This window comes from Oxyura jamaicensis, chromosome 6, assembly GCF_011077185.1.
Source record: "Oxyura jamaicensis isolate SHBP4307 breed ruddy duck chromosome 6, BPBGC_Ojam_1.0, whole genome shotgun sequence".
In the NCBI taxonomy this organism is placed as follows: domain Eukaryota; kingdom Metazoa; phylum Chordata; class Aves; order Anseriformes; family Anatidae; genus Oxyura; species Oxyura jamaicensis.
In genome coordinates, this window is record NC_048898.1 from 10,824,455 (window position 1) to 10,841,923 (window position 17,469).

At 42.2% G+C, this 17,469-nt stretch overlaps 1 protein-coding gene across 4 annotated transcripts; it reads right to left on the bottom strand.

Annotated features, from left to right (window-relative positions):
* Positions 1–4,906: 4,906 nt before the first annotated feature.
* Positions 4,907–16,901, bottom strand: PRXL2A (peroxiredoxin like 2A). Of its 4 annotated transcripts, none has more exons than XM_035330225.1 (6): positions 16,788–16,901; positions 11,045–11,224; positions 10,454–10,545; positions 6,676–6,816; positions 5,529–5,693; positions 4,907–5,385 (listed from the first exon to the last, which is right to left on the bottom strand). In XM_035330225.1, exons 2-6 carry the CDS (start codon positions 11,220–11,222, stop codon positions 5,275–5,277), a joined length of 687 nt encoding a protein of 228 aa, XP_035186116.1. In that variant the 5' UTR covers positions 11,223–11,224; positions 16,788–16,901; the 3' UTR covers positions 4,907–5,274. The 4 variants fall into 4 exon arrangements, with proteins under 4 accessions (XP_035186116.1, XP_035186115.1, XP_035186114.1 ...); XM_035330224.1 differs by lacking the exon at positions 16,788–16,901 and adding an exon at positions 16,145–16,290 and having other exon boundaries at positions 11,045–11,222; XM_035330223.1 differs by lacking the exon at positions 16,788–16,901 and adding an exon at positions 13,803–13,958.
* Between the last annotated feature and the right edge of the window lie 568 nt (positions 16,902–17,469).

Genomic DNA, 17,469 nt, shown 5'->3' on the forward strand with positions numbered 1-17,469 from the left:
TTGACTGTTAACATGGATATAGTTCAAACAACCTCTCTATGTGCAATTTATTTGCCTTTGACATTATCTCTGTTCTGTGTGTTTCACTGTGTTGCCAAGAAAATTAGCGTAAAAAATCTCATCCTTCACAGATGCATTAACTAAGTGCAAGGGCAAAGTGGAAGACTTTTAAAAGGCAGTCACTTCAGCAGTAAGAGAGTAATAGTACTGCAGGAATGAAAATGGAAAAAATGTGATTTTTTACTGAACTCGTGCAGGCTTATGTTCATGCATAATTTGTCGTTGCAGTTTCCTCTGGCCACTACAAACATTTCCTGAAATTAATGAATGATGCATTATGAGGAGTAGCTGGTAGAAAATGACAAGACTGGAGCTATTCAGCAATTCCGTACGTCTTCCATTGTATACGATCAGCTTTTTCATTACCATCAAGCACAATTTTTCAGGGGAAGAAGTTTCTATTTATGCAGGAAGGTTTCTCGGAATCAGAGTTAAATTTGGAATTAGTGTGTGGTTTTGATAATTACAAGGTTAAGAGAGAGGGGGCTGTGGGAAAAAAAAAAAAAAAAAAAAAAAAAAAAGCCCACAGAATCATAGAATCATAGAATTCCGAGTTGGAAGGGACACAGAAGGATCATTAAGTCCAACTCCTGGCACCACACAGCTACTAGGAGACTTTAAACAGCTTCAAATACTAAGAAATCAATAGCTGGAACTAAAAGAGAAAGTCAAAATATTCTGGGAAAAACCTTTATAAAATTTACGAGATCCGTTAGAAAAAGGAAAAAAAATGCACGGAGTTATTCAGATACCAAATAATATCAGAGTGGTTTAGACTGAACCGGTGATTTAACTTCACCCGGCATTTCTCCACAGCCTTCCCCATCTTCCCAGCGCCCTCTGCTGCTACAAAGTGGTTATTGCACCTGTCCAGCTCCAAACAAGAAGCCACTCGCTCACTGGCAGCATCTGAAGTTAATACTGCTGAAGCATAAAACATTGGTGAGGATTACAGTGAGTCTGCTAATAATTTATTCTCTCCACAGTCATTTAGAAACATTTATATGCCGCACACTCTACCATTCATCACAGTATAGCTTTCCTTTAACATTTGTAAAAGGTTAAAGGTCCATACAAGTGAAAAGATTGCAGGAAGAGATGTCTTTTCTAACAGCTTTCTTCTAGCCTAATCGGGACCTACAGTGTCCAGTTTCTGGCGTCTTTGTTATGCAAATCTTTTACTGCAGAAAAAAATCGGATTTACTGCTGACCTTCGTTTTGGCTAGGGAAGCAGTGACATCCAGTGGCTTAGGGATAAAAAGAGCTTTTCTCATTTCTGTCAAAGTGCATCACAGGAAACACATCAGAAAATGGCAGGGATCCCTTGGCATTCCCTTCTCGTTGTGGATATTTGCAAATGACACCAATTACAGGCAGTTTGACAGCCGTGGGAATGGATAGCCCACACAGGGAAACAAAAATGCAGAACAGGAAACAAATAAAAAACACCCTCTGAGACAGACCATCGTTCTCATGGATTTAAAAGGACACTGCAGACAGGAAACATAATTGGCATTTTTAAAAATTCAAGTAAAAAGCACCTTCCTATATTAGACCTACCCCCCAGCTTACAGCATTTTCCTTCTCGTAATGTTTTTCTTCTAACATAGTTTCTGTCCCAAACAACAAGATGAACGGCAGGCTTTCAAAGAAATGAACAAGGGGAAAATGACTGAAGAAAAATGACTGTATGGGAGTTTTGTTGCTCATGCCCAGGATAAACAATTTTTCAATTAGTGTTTCCACCATTAGAGTTTCCAGTAACCAACTATGTATTCAACCTAGATGTTATATTTGATGCACTGACAAGTGACTTATTTTGTCTACATATGTTAAATGAAGAAAAAATCAAAACATTACATATGTATAGGGAACTGAGCCAGCAGAGGTAGCTGTTGGCACAACAAAATCAACAACCATTAAAAATATTTTTTCACTGAACCTTCTACATTTAAAGAAGAAAATGTTTTCTTAAACCAGATATTCAGACCTTGCACAGTCTCCATCACTGGAAATTCAGCTAAAACTTACCTGTTCCTCTTTTATTATTTTGCTTTTTTATTTTGTTGAGACTGCCCATTTCAAATGCCTATTAACAGCTCCTAGCTACTACATATTTTCCATCCTCTCCATGCGTATATTCCATCAACACAAAGTTCACAAAGAATGAGGCAACTCCAAATAATCCCAAGGTTGGTTTAAATATATATATACAGTTATACCACATTATTTTTCTGAATGTTTTCAAGTATCATTTGGACCTTTTGCAGCTCCAAATTTGAGTTGATCTCCAAAAGATGGGGTTAGAGAACTTTGAAATGTGGGTAAATTTACATAACTTTCAAATCAGTACACTGTCCCTTCAGCTGTTTACATGAGCTGTCACTGTGAACAGTGGCAAAAGGCACTCTCTCAGATCTGGAGGTCTCGTATGGTTACTGTACACATGCCTTTGCTGAAGCTGACAGACCACAGAGAACTTGCAGTCTCTGCGTGTATTTTAATAATCATCCTCAAAAAGACTTCATGGGTCTGCCCAAAAATGTTTCTATGCTAAGTTGTACATTTCATCATGTTGTAGCATCAGTGATGTATTATGCTTAACAGCCACTATATTTCAGCTAAACAGTCTAAATGCTGGACATAATGGCTTCCCAACTCTATTTCAAGCATCACAAAACACTGGCGCTTTTGGTAGGATAAGAGCAGGGCTGCAACCCCATGGCATTCTTCTCATCATGATCAAGGGCCTTGTGGACTCAGAGTGGAAGAACTGTGGACGAACTCTTGTCAGAGTGGGTGGAATTCAATTGCACATCCACAAAATTGTAAGTAGATGCTCTTCAAGTTTAGCAAGCTCTAAAGGCACTTTATCTTACATTTCTTGGAATTTATCTGGCTTTCAGCCCATGCTCCAAGGACTGTTTACGTATTTCAAATTTCATGTTTAAGTCAAATGCATAAACAGCCCTTGGAACAAGGCCTGAAAGCCAGGTCTCTGAGATCAGTACCTTTTTGCCTGTGTGTGCAAGCTCTGTCCCCTGCAAAAGGCAAAGCCTTCCAGGTCCCACTCCAAGGAAAACAAAACTCAAAACAGGAGCTGTGATCTAGAAGTCTCCTCCTACTATTAGTAAAATCTTTCTTTGTAGTAACATGGTGCATTTCTAAGAGGCAGTAGTTCTAGCATTTCTTCTAGTATCTCTTCTGTGTCTCCGACCCCTTGCACACCAAAGTAACAATATGTATACTGAAAACAAGTGTCAGACAAGCCCTTATATTGTGTGTACTCCTTTTCAGTGATAAAAAACAGTGCAAAAAGCCCTCAGACACAATTCTTTATTTCTTGAAGCAAGCTCTTGGCAGTTTTCTGGCTGCTCTGGATCCCATGCAGAGGAGCTTACCTCCATCATTTTGTACCTCATTCTTTTTGACACCATCACAAGCACCAGGTACTAAAACCTAAAAACTAGGAACATGCTTTTGGCTTTTAACCCCAAAGATGTGAGAGCATAGCTGATTTAGATTTCTCAAGAAAAAAAAAAAAAATCAAAAATCAAACCCAAAACCTCACAAGATGGACTCTAGTCCCATCTTTTAGCCTTTTGAACACCTTCCTCCACCCAACCACTAAATGAAAAATGAATGACTACAAGGGGGTTAGGAATCTGAATTTTAATATACTGCTGTTTTTATAATGGTGTACTTCCCTAACAGGGAAAATTGTCTTGGTATTCGCCCCTGCATACTAGTAATGTGTTATTATTTACGTAGAAGAACATTCTTTACCAATATCAGACACTTTTATACAACACCAGGGCACTTTTTTTTACTTAAGTAGCTAAACCAACCAAGTAAATCAGCACACTTCAGAAAACGTGCATTAACATTTAGCTGAATGTTCTGATACGAAGGTGGGAAGAGACAGATGAGTGATGTTAACAGTGCAAGGAGGCTGGATAGTTATCTCTGTTAGCTGCCAGCACTCATTAGCTCTAGCTCACCACTGATCTTAGGGGCATAATTACCCAGGCAGCTCGGAACATGGTCAGAGACAATATATGGTTCTCTGCTCCTGTCTGTGAATCCTAGGAGAGCCTTTATAAAGTCCATTATCATGCAGTGAATTTGCTAAGCAATCAGCAAAATGGACTTTGCTGCTCTCTACCCTGCAAACTCCTGCTTCTTCCTCCTCCAGAAAGTCCACCACAAATTTCAGCTGATAGTAGCATACATGTCCAATTTGCATTTAGTTTTCAAATAAAACTTGGTGAACATACAAATCACTCAAAATCCTTGCTAAGTGCTGTTTCAAGTGCAACAGCAAACAACAGACAACAAAGAGAACATAAATATTTGTAGTTAAAATTAGGTCTGTCTGGACAGAAATATTTGAAAGCCAGGATTTCATTAATAATGATGACATTTCAAAACTTGCGTAACTGATTTAATACAGACCAATGCCAGTCCTCAGTGTTTGTGAAGTTTTAGCTTTTGCCTTCTAGGTTTCATATAGCCAGCATTACTATCCCCCAGGCAAGAGCATGAAGCCGCATCAGGGGACGTTCAGGCTAGATGTTAGGAAAAGGTTCTTCACTCAGCGGGCTGTCAGGCACTGGAACAGGCTCCCCTAGGGCAGTGGTCATGGCACTGAGCCTGCTTTTGGACAGTGCTCTCAGACACATGGTCCGTGTGGAGCCAGGAGTTGGCCTCAATTATCCTTGTGGGTTCCTTCCAACTTGGGCTAAGTCTATGATTCTAGTCTCTAGGAACACAGACATGTTAAATGTTAATAAAAAAAACACAAAAACAAACAAACAAACAACAACAAAAAAAAACACAAAATGAAGACATTTCATCTACATAAAATTTTATTATCCTCCAAACTCTGCAGATACACCATTTCTCCAGCCTTAGCAAAGCTCCCCTAGGTAGACAGGCTTTCAGTCGACTGTCTCTGAATGAAAACATCTAGGCTACGTCAGATTTTAGACCCAGCCTTTCATTAATACAGTCAGACACAAAAGGCCAGCTGAAACCCTAACCACCTGAAAGGGTGCAAAGCAACAACAACAAGGAAGGTTTTCATCAATTATTACATTTGAATAGAGAATCTTTCCTCTGTGCTGATCACTACATAGTTAACAGGCAATTGAACTGCACGTTCAAGAAACAGATGCGTTCTACATTTCAAGCTGTGATCAGAAAAACGTGCAACTATTTTTCCGCTTCTGAAGCTTGTGGTTTTATCTTCTCAGCAGCTTCAAGAACAGATGGAAGGCTGACTTTGTCACCAAATTCCTTCTCACGATGTTCCAGTAGAACACCCTAGTCAAAGACAAAAAAGAGTAATTCATACACTAATCCTGGTCTTCCCACAGCAGATCAGCTGACCAGCAACTGAATAATTCCAGAAAATAAACTTCCGGGCTCCCAGGAGGCATGAAAGCCTCCTAGATGGTTTGCAGTACCTGTCTTCCTGCCCCAATCACGTACACGCCTCCCAGGGTGAATCCTTCGCCTTCCAGGTTACCGCTATAGCCATTTTTCCAAGCACGGAAGAAATTTTGCCAGACTCCGAAGCGGAAGAGGCCTGACATCATCATTTTTCTCCTTCGTGGACCATAGAAGCTTCTCTGCAATGAGAAAAAAATATATCTCAAAGTGAAAAGGACTTTTCCTCCCAAATGAAAATCAGGAAAACAGACGACCTGGTATCCAGGAAGTGCTATAACACAGAAAAGATGAAAAGGAATTGCTCAAAAGCAATTTCACCTGAACTGATCTCTTTAACACACTATGTGACCACTTGCGTCCAGACAGCCAACCATTGTTACTGCCACCATTCATGAGTTTTTTTCAAATGATCCATAGCTATTTAAGCACCATAGACATCCACATTGCTGAGAGCAAGGGTGCTTTGTGATAAACGTCTTTTTTCTTATTTCTGAAGTGTGACAGTATAAATGTTGGTCAAGAGATAACAGTGGTGCCAAGTCCTGAAGCTTTATCAGCCATCTGCTTATTTTGCCTTTTTAAAAAATTGTTTCCTTCAAACAGGCACAATGGGGAAGGAAAGCAAATCTATCTTTTAGTTGATTTTGAGTATTAGGTATTCTTTTTCCTTCAAAAGCCAAGTGATTTTTAAATGGGTCTTTTCAGTTAAGGAGTAAAAAGATCTGTGGTTTTGTAGGACATCAGACTACAACACCTGTCTATGCACTCGGACAAGCCACATACCACAATGTTGAATTAATTGCATCTTTCACCTTCAGACCTTTAGTCACACATTATAAACATCAGCAAGTTACACAGCCAGTGGAAGAAAGGAATAAAAATTAATAGGCTATATAGTTTATCTGTTAAAGGGGAGAAATAATCCTACAGAAACATATTGTTGGTGCATAGCTACAGAGCAGTTTGTAAGCTGAGCAGGTTATATATAGAAAAGCAGAGCCAATTAACTTCTTAAACTACAATGCTACTAAACCCTTTTTCGTTAAGAACACATTCTATCTATATCATACAAGCTCTTCAAAAGAGGACATCTGTAAGGTTGTCTTTAAGCAACATTCCCTGTCCCCCACCAAAAAAAAACCCGCACTGACTTCATTGTACCTTTTCATCCAGAAAGATTTCTCCTTTGAAATAATGCTGAAAATCCTCCACTTCAGTCCCTATCTTCTCTTTCACAACTGCATAGAGAGGGACACCCAGCTTGGACAGCTGAGGTTTCAGAGAGGAAAGCTCAGAAGCCTCCTAAAAAAAAAAAAAAAAATCAACAAAAAAGAACAAACATTTCAGGAAGTTAGTTAGCAGATGGAAGCTAGAAAGCTTCACCTTGAATTTCAGAGCATCAGAAATGTACATTCTAGCTTGAAGTGCAAAACAAAAACAGACCTTGAATCAGACATTTAGACTAGCTCTATTGCTAGGCAGGTCTTCATTATGTTTACTGGAATTTTCTCCCCTTGGCAGGGAAAGAGACTTTTGGATTCTTCACTGGATAAAATATTAAAATCCTGGACAATACAGTTTTAACTCAAAGTATAGATTTACCTTGCTTGTGCTGGGGCTTCAACTATTTTTAAGCATTTACAGAACAATGAAAAGATACTACCTGCATATCACTTAACTTTCACAGCCCAGAATTTCACTTCCTTTCACACCAAAGCAGAGAAACACATAATTATGAACCTTTATGCAAAGCACTTGAGGGCTCCATGCAGAAGTATAACATGCAAGTCTAAAGTAGTGGGGTGAAAATGCACTCTCCGTCCTAGATCCCCCAGTGAAAACGATCAAGTAATTTCTTCATGTATCTTCAGCATCTCAGAAGCAACAGCGCTTTTTGTAGTGTGTAAGCACATGGTGTCAGCAGTCATCTGCTGGCTTTTTTTTTTGTTCTGAATGAACCCCAGCTCTCAGTTTGAACAACAGCCTCCAAGGCTTCTCCAATGGAGAAAGGACATTTTTTTTACTACACAAAACTCCCAGAAAGAACTCCATGCAACAACAAAAAAGACCATTTACATCAACACCCTCAGCCAACTAAGTGAAATGCCTTAACTCAGAGGTTTGTGATATCTAGTACCGAGTAGCACACACATAGGGGTGAACAGAGAAGACAAAAGACATTAGAGAAAGGCACCAGTGAGTGAAAGGGTAGGCAGAACATTCCAGTTCACTACTCTTGATCTTTTACAGAGGAAATGAAGAAGGATGAATCAGCATCACAAGCAAACAGGGAATAGTAAAGTGTGAGACTTAAAGGATCATAGCTTAGGCTTGTTAGACCTTTCACCGATTTTCTGATCGTAAAGACTTGCTAATTATTTTCTGTTTTCCTCAAACAAAATGTCTTATGATCCTCCTAGAAGGGAGGTTAATAGCATTTTTTTTTTTACAGTTCAAAATTCTCATAATCAACAAAACAAAAATCTGTATTGTGACCTAAGTGTACATGTCTGAAAAAATGATGTTCCAGGCTAGGGAAGTAGGGCTCCCTGTAGGATCAAAAATCACCATCTCTGGTGAGAGAAAGATACCATGAAACCTTGATTACCCTTTTGTGTTTTGGAGAAAGGCATTTCAGCAATTTAGCGTGGGGGGCAGCGGGGGTTGTGTCTCCCTCATTTACAGGGAAGGGAGAGAGCAAAAACAAAGTAAAAACAGTTAAGTTTTAAAACGATACAGCAACAGGAAGCAAAACAGCCTCTTTTTGTGGGCGAATTACAGCATATAACAGCTGTACAGTTACTGTCCTTATCGTGGAGCTGCAACCATTTCATCCAGTCCATGAAACTGTTTTTCTTGCATTTGTTAAAAACAGACAAGCACACCCTGGCAGAATACTTCCTCCCTCCATCAAGGCAAGGACAAGTTATAAGATCAATTCCCATTTTGTTTTGTCTCTCTCCTAGTTCAGCTATGGCTCTTCTGCTACTTTAGACAGCTTGAGTTGCATTTCACCTACAATATTTAGCAAGCCCGTGGAACTTTCGCAATGGCTGGAGCACTGGATCACTACATGGCTGGATCCAGACACTGAGTAGTAGAAGTGTTGTACTGTTTAACATACGCTATTGTAATAATAATTTTTAAAAATAATAAAAAATAATAAAGAATCTGATGATTTAGGATAGAGATGATAAAGATAAATGACTCCCTGTTTAAGTCTACAGCCCTCAGAGGTTCTCAAAGGTCCAAATAAGTCATCTCAGTAGGATTTGTGACATTACTTTGCAGTGGATTAATGGAAACAAGTCCTCACCACTGGTACCAGCTCAGTGATCGATAAAGTAGTATGGTCACTTCTCAAAGCCATTTCTGTGTCCAGGGACATACACGTACCTTCTTGGTACAGTCAACAAGGACAAATTTCGACATCCTTTCCAAAGCATAAGATAGTGGGAACCAACTGTAGTTGGTCTCTTTCAAAAAAATAAAAACCTACAGACTCCAGATGAACATATAGGGCAAGTCACCTGTATTGAACTATTCTAGCAGCTCAAAGGTGGTGACAATGAGAAAAGAAGTACTTTACATACTATGGAGAAACCTTGATAAACAAACAAGGACAACTGTTCTCAGGAGAAAGGCAAGGGTCAACTCACAAAATGGTTTGAGTATACAGCAATCCAAAATAACTTTAGTTTAGAGAATTAAAAATCTTTTTTAAACATTTTCACCTTTAAAATACAAAATAATTATTTGTCATAATTAGCTCAGCAGTACAGCAACTGCCTCTGTTAAGAGTTTGAAGTTTTGAACCAAAAGTAAGGATTAGAACATTAGATTTCTCCCTTCCTAATTTTTTCCTGAATGAAAAAAAAATCAATTATTTAAAATGGCCTCTTTACTACGGCTTAGGAAGTTAGCTTTAAAAATAAAAGCAACCAACCATTAATGAATTCCTAACTGACTCTATCCGAAAGTCACAGAGACGGGCACCCAGCACATTTTCTTCCTGCCTATGCTACACCTGTTCAGAGAACAGAGTACTTTAATCTCTAACCTTTCATAAGTCCTACGCATACTTAAGTGGTTATTACTGATGGGAGCAGATCCCTTAATTAAGTGGTTACAATATAAATTACCTCGTTTTATGGAGTCGTGACTAACAACATAATAGCTATTTTCCCCCATAGCTATGAGAAAAATAATGGCCAAAGCACAAGTTATGGCTCTCTCCAAGCACATTTAACATTCAAATTTCACTTCAAGTGTTGCCTCTCACCTCCACCCAAGAAGCCTAATGCCAGCTTAAGGAACAGATCTTGTTTCTCAACCCACCTTGTTATGAACCAGTAGCACTTTGCATACAGTCTGTGAGGAAACATGGAGTTTCTGCAACACATTCTCCATCAGACTCCTTACCTTTCTGCTTTCCCTTCAGCACCCAGAACCGCGAGGGACTCCCCTTTATATGCCTCCCGGCCCCCCCCCCTTTTTTTTTTTTTGCTGATGAGCTTTATCCGATGAATTTCTGACAGTCCTATCTTTATCTGTTTTTGACCAGAGATTACCTGGCTCAGAGGAATTATTTCAGGTATATGGAATACGACTATCTCCTAAGACTCATTACTAACTGTATTTTGGGTAGTCTCCACTTCTAATTAGTGTGGGCTAGATCCTTGGCAGATGTAAAAACATCAGGTACCAGTTGCCTTCAAAAGGAAAATACTCAGGACTTAGACTATACAAACTTGCTACAAAGAAAACTGAAACTAAGTATGTTGTTAGCTGGTGACCCATTTGTGCTAGGAAACAAGAAACTTTCAGAAACTCCAGATGTATCTGATGACTGTCCCATTCATCCCCTCCCTTTATTTAAAGGAAATATACGCAAGTAGAGCTTAATAGTTCTTAAATGATCCCCAAGCCCAACAAGTACCTCTCTGCACAAAAATCATCCAGGTCTTCGCACAGCCATGATCACTGCACCATTCTTCTTCCATAGTTCTCCTGCTTTGAAAGTTCTTTGTTCTGTTTATATGGGAGAAATAGCATCAACAATATCAACCACTCTCAGTTATAACGATTAATGCTTTGAAGACTAACATAAAGCATTGCAAAGAATTTGACATTCAAATACAGTTATATTACAAGTATTACATGCTTTATTGTTTGTTTTTTTTTGTGTGTGTGTGTGTGTGTGTGAATCATCGTTCACCAACTGAATTACAATTTAAAACAGATCTTTCAGAAATATCAGTTGTAGCTGCTTTTCCTTCACCAGAATCATCTGCTACTGAGGATATCCAACTACTTCCCACAACTAGGAAAGACTAAGAAAAACTGTTTAGATACCTAATGTGACCTGTGTGAAATCTTCTATCCCCTACAGAAAATCTCCAGTTAGGGAACATTAATCCTTCTAAACATACTTCACTCTTCTTCAGCGCTTCTAGCCCAAGCCTTAGAGAGGGGTTCTTATATAAGCCCACATATCAAAGAATAAGGGCTCAAACATCCAGAGTCTTACCTGATCCCAAAGTTTTTAGCTCAATCTCCTCCAAAAACTCCAATGTAGCCTTTTCTGGCTTGGACAAAAATAAGTCTGTGTTAGCAAGGACAATCCCTGTTACAGCTGCACCAATGGCTCCAAGACCAACAGACCACAAGCCCATGGTGAAGATTCCAAAGTCAGGTAGAAAGGACATCTCTGGAATGGGAAATAAGAAAGCAGCTCTAATACTGAACATTGATGATGCCATATAAGGAGGAAATTGATTAAAACAACAACTAAAAGCTCACATGGATATTTTGGGGTTGACTGAAGATGATCTGTATGTCTATTAATGTCCTGACCTGGGTTTCAGGTTTCATCACAGTTCTGTTCCTGGCCCACATCAAAAACTTCACAAGGTAATCTTACCTTTTTCTGGTGCCAGATTAGCAAGAACTTTAGTGAAGTGCTCAAAATACAATGGGGAGGAAGGGGACGGAAGCATATGTGGGTAATACAGAACCTTTAATAAGATGGTCTCTGTTAGCCAGTACCTTCAATTATTACAGTAGGACAGTGGTTTCTTTAAAAAAAAATAAGTGTTTGTAAACTTTTTTTTTTTCCTATTTTAAACAGTGCATTTTACAAACATACCACAGAAGACTTTAAAAAATCTCTATGCAGCTCAGTTTAACTGGTAACTGTTTCCTGTTCCCTACAGTTCCACACTACAACCAAAGCAGGCACAGGGCCAAAATCAGAGCTCAGAAGGCGTCCCTGCACACAGAAATATGTAGACTTGCAACCTTTTTATTAGGCACAACGATCCAACATTACAGACATGTCCTGGACAGCACCTTTTACACACAGACCAACTTCCCACTCTTTCTAAAGCAGATCATGTAGAAATCTCATCGGGAACAAACAAGTTAAGCTCACACCCATCAGTTAGAAGGGATAACTTTGCAATAGAAGCCATTACATATGCTCGTGATTTGAAAGTACAAACGCTGCTTGTTATTACCAGTGATTGGTTTGGTAGCAGGTTTTTTTTTTTTAACGAGCAGCCACGCTTCTCACAAAAGCCTTCAAAACTCAGTCCTGACCCTTGCACAAGTTTCACAAGCCTGAAGAGGGCTGACAGCCACCTTCCAGTGAGGCAGTATCACTTCTGCGGTGCAGGATCACAAGCTTAGCCCTGCCTAGGGGTCAAAATTCAAGATCCAACTGTGAGCAATAACTGGTACAAAAGTCACTGAATTTTGGCCGTATAAGAAGTCACTGCCTGTCCACATCACAGCAGTTATGTGTTATAAAGGGCTGCAGATTTATTTCCTAAGTCACCCAACTTCAGTATTGCACAAATATTTTCCAGAGACATCTGCAAAACCCCATTCCTTGATATACTACTTTGCTGAGTGTTACTGCCTGTATATATAGTCCTGTTCAGAAGAGATTTTCTTCACCATAAATACAGGAAAACATCTCATCTTTACCCCCACAGCTACCTTTTGTGTCAGAGACACATTGCCCAGAATTTTCCCAGAAAAAAATCTCCTTAAAAACTATTTCCATCCTTAAAACTAGTTCCAGAATAATACTGATGACCAAATGCAACCAAATACCAATCTGCAGAAATAGTTAGAAACACTGAATAAAGATTTTTTTTTTTTCTTTTAACACCATACTTGGTGCCAAGGAGGACCTTATCACAGTATCTAGAAACGTGAGCAATCCAAGATCCTGAGCAGGAAACAAGGGCAGTTTACACAAACATACTGCAGATAAGAGAACTTATTCTACACGATTTCTCCGCTTATTTCTAACACAGGGAACCCTTCCTTGTCCTTATCTCCTTTGCCTACATACTTTTTTTCAGGCATAAAGTCATACAGCAACAATGTGTTGATATCTGCCTGTAACTCATATCAGAGACCATTCTGACCCCAGCCTCTGGAATGAGCAAAATGTAACTCAAAATGTGCAGCTGTAACGCACCAATATCCTTGCGTTAAAACTTAAAATCTCCCTGGCATACCTACAAGGCTAGACCCCTGTTCTCTCCCAGCACTGATTGTCCAACTATTCCTTCCAAACTTCTCTGACCGAGACCTGTTTTTCCTCTTCTTAGATTAAAGCAGAGAGGGCAATAAATAGCAAGCATTATTGCCATGCACGTTTTGTGTACTAAAATGCTGCAAAGTTGTTGGCAACCGATAAACGAGCAACTTCTCACACAGCTTTTCATTTCCGTTAGTGTTATTGTCATTGTCAGCATTATTAGCATTGCTGAAAGCCAACTCCTATAATAGAGCTATTATTTTACATCCACTCAGTTGTAGCCTCGATATTGTTAATCCTAGCTCATCTCTTCAAATTGGGCGCAGCTCACTGACAAAAGGAAATAAAATTTACTAAACGTGTGAATCTTTTGCTATTTCACTAAACAGGGACACGGGAGAGGCGGCTCTGCAGGGATACCGAAATCCCCCCTGCCAAGCAAGCACCACAGTGAGCCGCTCTTAACAATCCTCGCGGCAAAGAGGGATTATTAAAAACCCGCTGCCCTGGCAGATGGAGCCCCGGCACATCCCCTGCACCCCTCTGCAAGCGAGGAGCCCACAGCAACACCAGCAGAGCGGGGCCAGCCACCAGCTTCCCCCCTTCTGGGGTGCAGCTTCCGAAGCAGCAGGTAACCCCAAATCCTCACCATCCCTCCGCCCAGACCACGACCCGGCGGGAGGGCAGGACGGTGTCCTCCAGGACCCCCCCAGCCCCCCGTGTGCGCACTCACCCGGGGCGCCCCGCGGCGGCCGGGGGGCAGCTGGGGTCGCTCCGCCGCTGCAGCCGCCGCCAGCCGCAGCACTGAGCGCTGCAGCCGCCCGGCCCCGGGTAGTAAAGAGCGGAGCTGCCCAATCCGCTGCCAGATCGCTTGGAGACAGCTCAACCGGGCCGCTTTTTTTTTTTTTTTTTTTTTTTTAAAAAAAAAAAAACTGAACCCATGCTTACCCTCTTCATAGGGAGGGTGGGTGTAAGGAGCAGGAGGGAATGCAAGCTTTCTTGAGGCTGAGAACGCAGTGCTAAGCTCTGAATTCTGCTGAAGTTTTTTTTTTGTTTGTTTGTTTGGATTATTTTGTTCCCTGTAGAACCATACTTTTTTACAATAAATATTTTGCTTATATTTCATTCCATTCTACTTTAACACTCCGCCCGCGCCCGCCCCCCCCCCAAGCATTACTGTTTTGGGTAAACAACACAAACAGCTCTAAAAACAATTAAACCATCACACTGCTGTTGGAAACAAGTTTCAATAGAGAGGCTATATTGGTGAATTAACTAAATTGGTGAATTAATTATATTAGTGTTAACATTCTTTACCAGCATGTTACCAGCTTTCACAGTAACATCCCTTCACTGAAGATCATCATTTTCTCTGCAACTATCAGACCTGCATGCTCTCAACCCTGCTAACTTCTCTAGGTCTCAAAACCTCCAGAAGTGGATGCGCACTTCTCTTTACAAAGATGAGAGACTAAAGAGGGGGAAAAAAAGGGGGAAAACATCTTTTTGTGTGTTTTTGTAGTGACCACAAGAGATCTCCAAGATAACATTGACTTGTTTTCTGGTCTGCCAGTACTCAGCTAACCAAAATTTAAACAAGCTAAGTCTTAATCCTGCTCTAAGTGCCAGTTGATGGTCTTCACTTGTGTCAAGACAACCAATTAAAACATGGCTCTCTAGATGCCTCATTTCCCTTCCACCCACAACTGGAGAAAAAAATGTCATTAAGAAGATAGCTAGCCTTAAACATTTATTTTAGCAGTGTAAACAGGACCCATTGCAGCTGTGACAAAAAATACTGGAAAGTCCGTGTATTCGAGTTGTCAGTAAAAGTCATGGCAGCACAGACTTTCTCGCATATTTTTCGTAAGAATACAGCTGAGCAGAAGTGGAAACACTCAACCAGCACCGTCACAAGCCGGACTGCACTAGTACATAGCCCCTAGCCTAGTATGTCTTTCACCAGTTGTTTTTGGCCACTGCTTTTTCATCCCTTCTCTTCCCTCCCATCTTGAACCTAAAAGTCTTTCAGAGCTTTGTCACAACTTGCATATCTCAAACACAAATTGAGCTGATGATTTTTTATGAAACATTCTCCCCAGAAATGAGTCATCAGGTTGCAAATATCTTTGTAATTAACTCCTTTTAAAGAAAATTTACAATTCACAATAACCGGGTGACACGCTCATCGGAATTTGATGAGCTTTTAAATACCCTTAAGGATTGCAAAATAGAGCAACCTATCTCACTTCAAAATCAGCTCTGCTTTACCCTGGGATTGGACTAGAAAACCTCCAGAGGTCCCAGCCAATCTAAATCAATCACTCTGAACACCAACATCAACGAACAAAGCAACCTCCTAACATTTTTGAAGGCAAGAATATACTTTTTTTTACAACTTTCCCGCCCCCCCCGCCCCCCCCCCCCTTCATTTTCTTTCTGTCATTGTAAAGATCCTGCAATAAATCATTCCTTGTGTCAAGAGCAGCAGTCATCTTTTCAGGCTTCTTCCCAGACTGCCCGTTTCATTACCAATCTCAGTACAACACTGCACTGGGTCCCAGCTGAAGAAAAAGTTGTGTCAAGCAAGCAAACCATACTCCTTCCTTCGAGAGGAAGTTAGTTGTTAGACCATATAACCTGCCCCATTCTGAGAACGTTTTAAAGCTATCCAACATCTCGACTGCACTTTCCTTTTGAGCAAGGGAGAGCTCTCATGCTCTTTGGAAATCTTCCAACTTGCGAGGGGCATTCAGAGGGAGCTCGATGTTGGCTCTGGGATGACAGATCTCTGCCCAAGCAGCAAACTAGAGACACCATGCAGATGGGAGGCAGCACTGACGCAGTCCCACAAAAAGCACCACGTGAGGATACTACAAGCTGAATTCGCTGCTGGGGGCCACAGCGGGAGAGCCGCATACTGCGGGAGGCCGCAGAGGCAGGGAAGGGAGGACAGCACCAGCCCCACCGGCTGCACACCACAGCTCAGCATAACCCAGCAACCCACAGGGCACGCTGCATGCCCTGCAAAGGGGCTCTCAGGTTTGAACCCTGCAGTAAACACTAATTATTAAGTTATATTTCCCCCCTTTTATCGCCTTCGTAGGTCTTAATTGTATTTTAACCTTCACACTCCTCACATTACAAGGAAATCGTAGTTACTCGTTGCTAGAAGCACGACCGCAGGCTAACCGACAGCAGCTCCCATTCCAGCCCAGGGGCAGCGGCACTGCGCTGCCGGCAGCACGGACGGCGCCGTGCCACCACCTCCCCGTGCCCGCGGAGCGGGCAGGCGGCACCGGGGACAGCCCGCAGGGACGCCGCGGACATTTCCGAGCCTGCGCAGGGCGAGCACGCCAGGCACCGAAGCTGCTGCCGCCGCCCCGCCGTGCCTACTTACGGGCAGCCCACGCCTCGCCGCCGCCGGGCACGGGGCGGGCGGAGCAGCGCCGCGGGCCCCGTCTCGGTCCCCGACCCCCCGGCGGCAGCAGCGGGCCGAGGGCACCGGGCAGCGGCCGGCCCGAGCGCGCCCCGGATGCCCCGTGCCCGCGCCGCCGCCGCCAGGCCCCGCCCCTAACCCCCCCTTCTCCTCGCTCAATTGTGGCCACGCCGAGGGGGTCCGTCCCCCACGACAAAAGCATTAGGTGCGGTGTTTAAGTGCTCGGGAGGCGGACAGGCCGCGGGTGAAGCCTGCGGGCCGCGAAGGCGGTGACCTTACCCTGGGAGCAGTACGATTAATGGGGCACTTAGAGTGCCTCGATATATATATATAAATATACTGCGCTCAAGAACGGACTTGCTCAGATAAGCGAGCCAGTAACAACATGTCACAACACTACTTAGTGAACGCACTCTTCAGTTGCTCATGGTCATTAGGCACCACTCCAGTCAGCAGCCCTGAGGACTTGCCTTTGCTATCCTGGGACTATTTCCTTAGGGTTCCCATCAACCTGGTAAAACAAGAAAGTACTAACGACAGCAGCGTGGCCTGGCCTGTAACATGGCAGCACTTCAAGTGAATGGACTTAGTACCTCCATTGATGGTACCAGAGGGTCTACATACCAAATGATAAAAAGTCAGTTTCCCAGCACGTTCCAAAGTCATCCTGACCCAGCAGCTTCTCTTACCTGGGGGTTGCCAGTCAGACCCATGCAACTTGCCCCTTGTTGAGGGCTTCTATAAATGCTAACCGTATTTTTATCATCAGTGCAATGCTTGGCTTTATGAGGAACCTCACACAAACCACAGTCCCTGCTACCTGGATGCAACAGCACTGCCACAGTCCTGACCTAGCACAGACCGAGCTGTGCTCACTGGGATGAACCAGGAGCCACCACCCAACACCCACCGGAGCACCCTGGGGTGCTGCCACGGAGGTGTGCTGTGCCTCAGGCCTGCT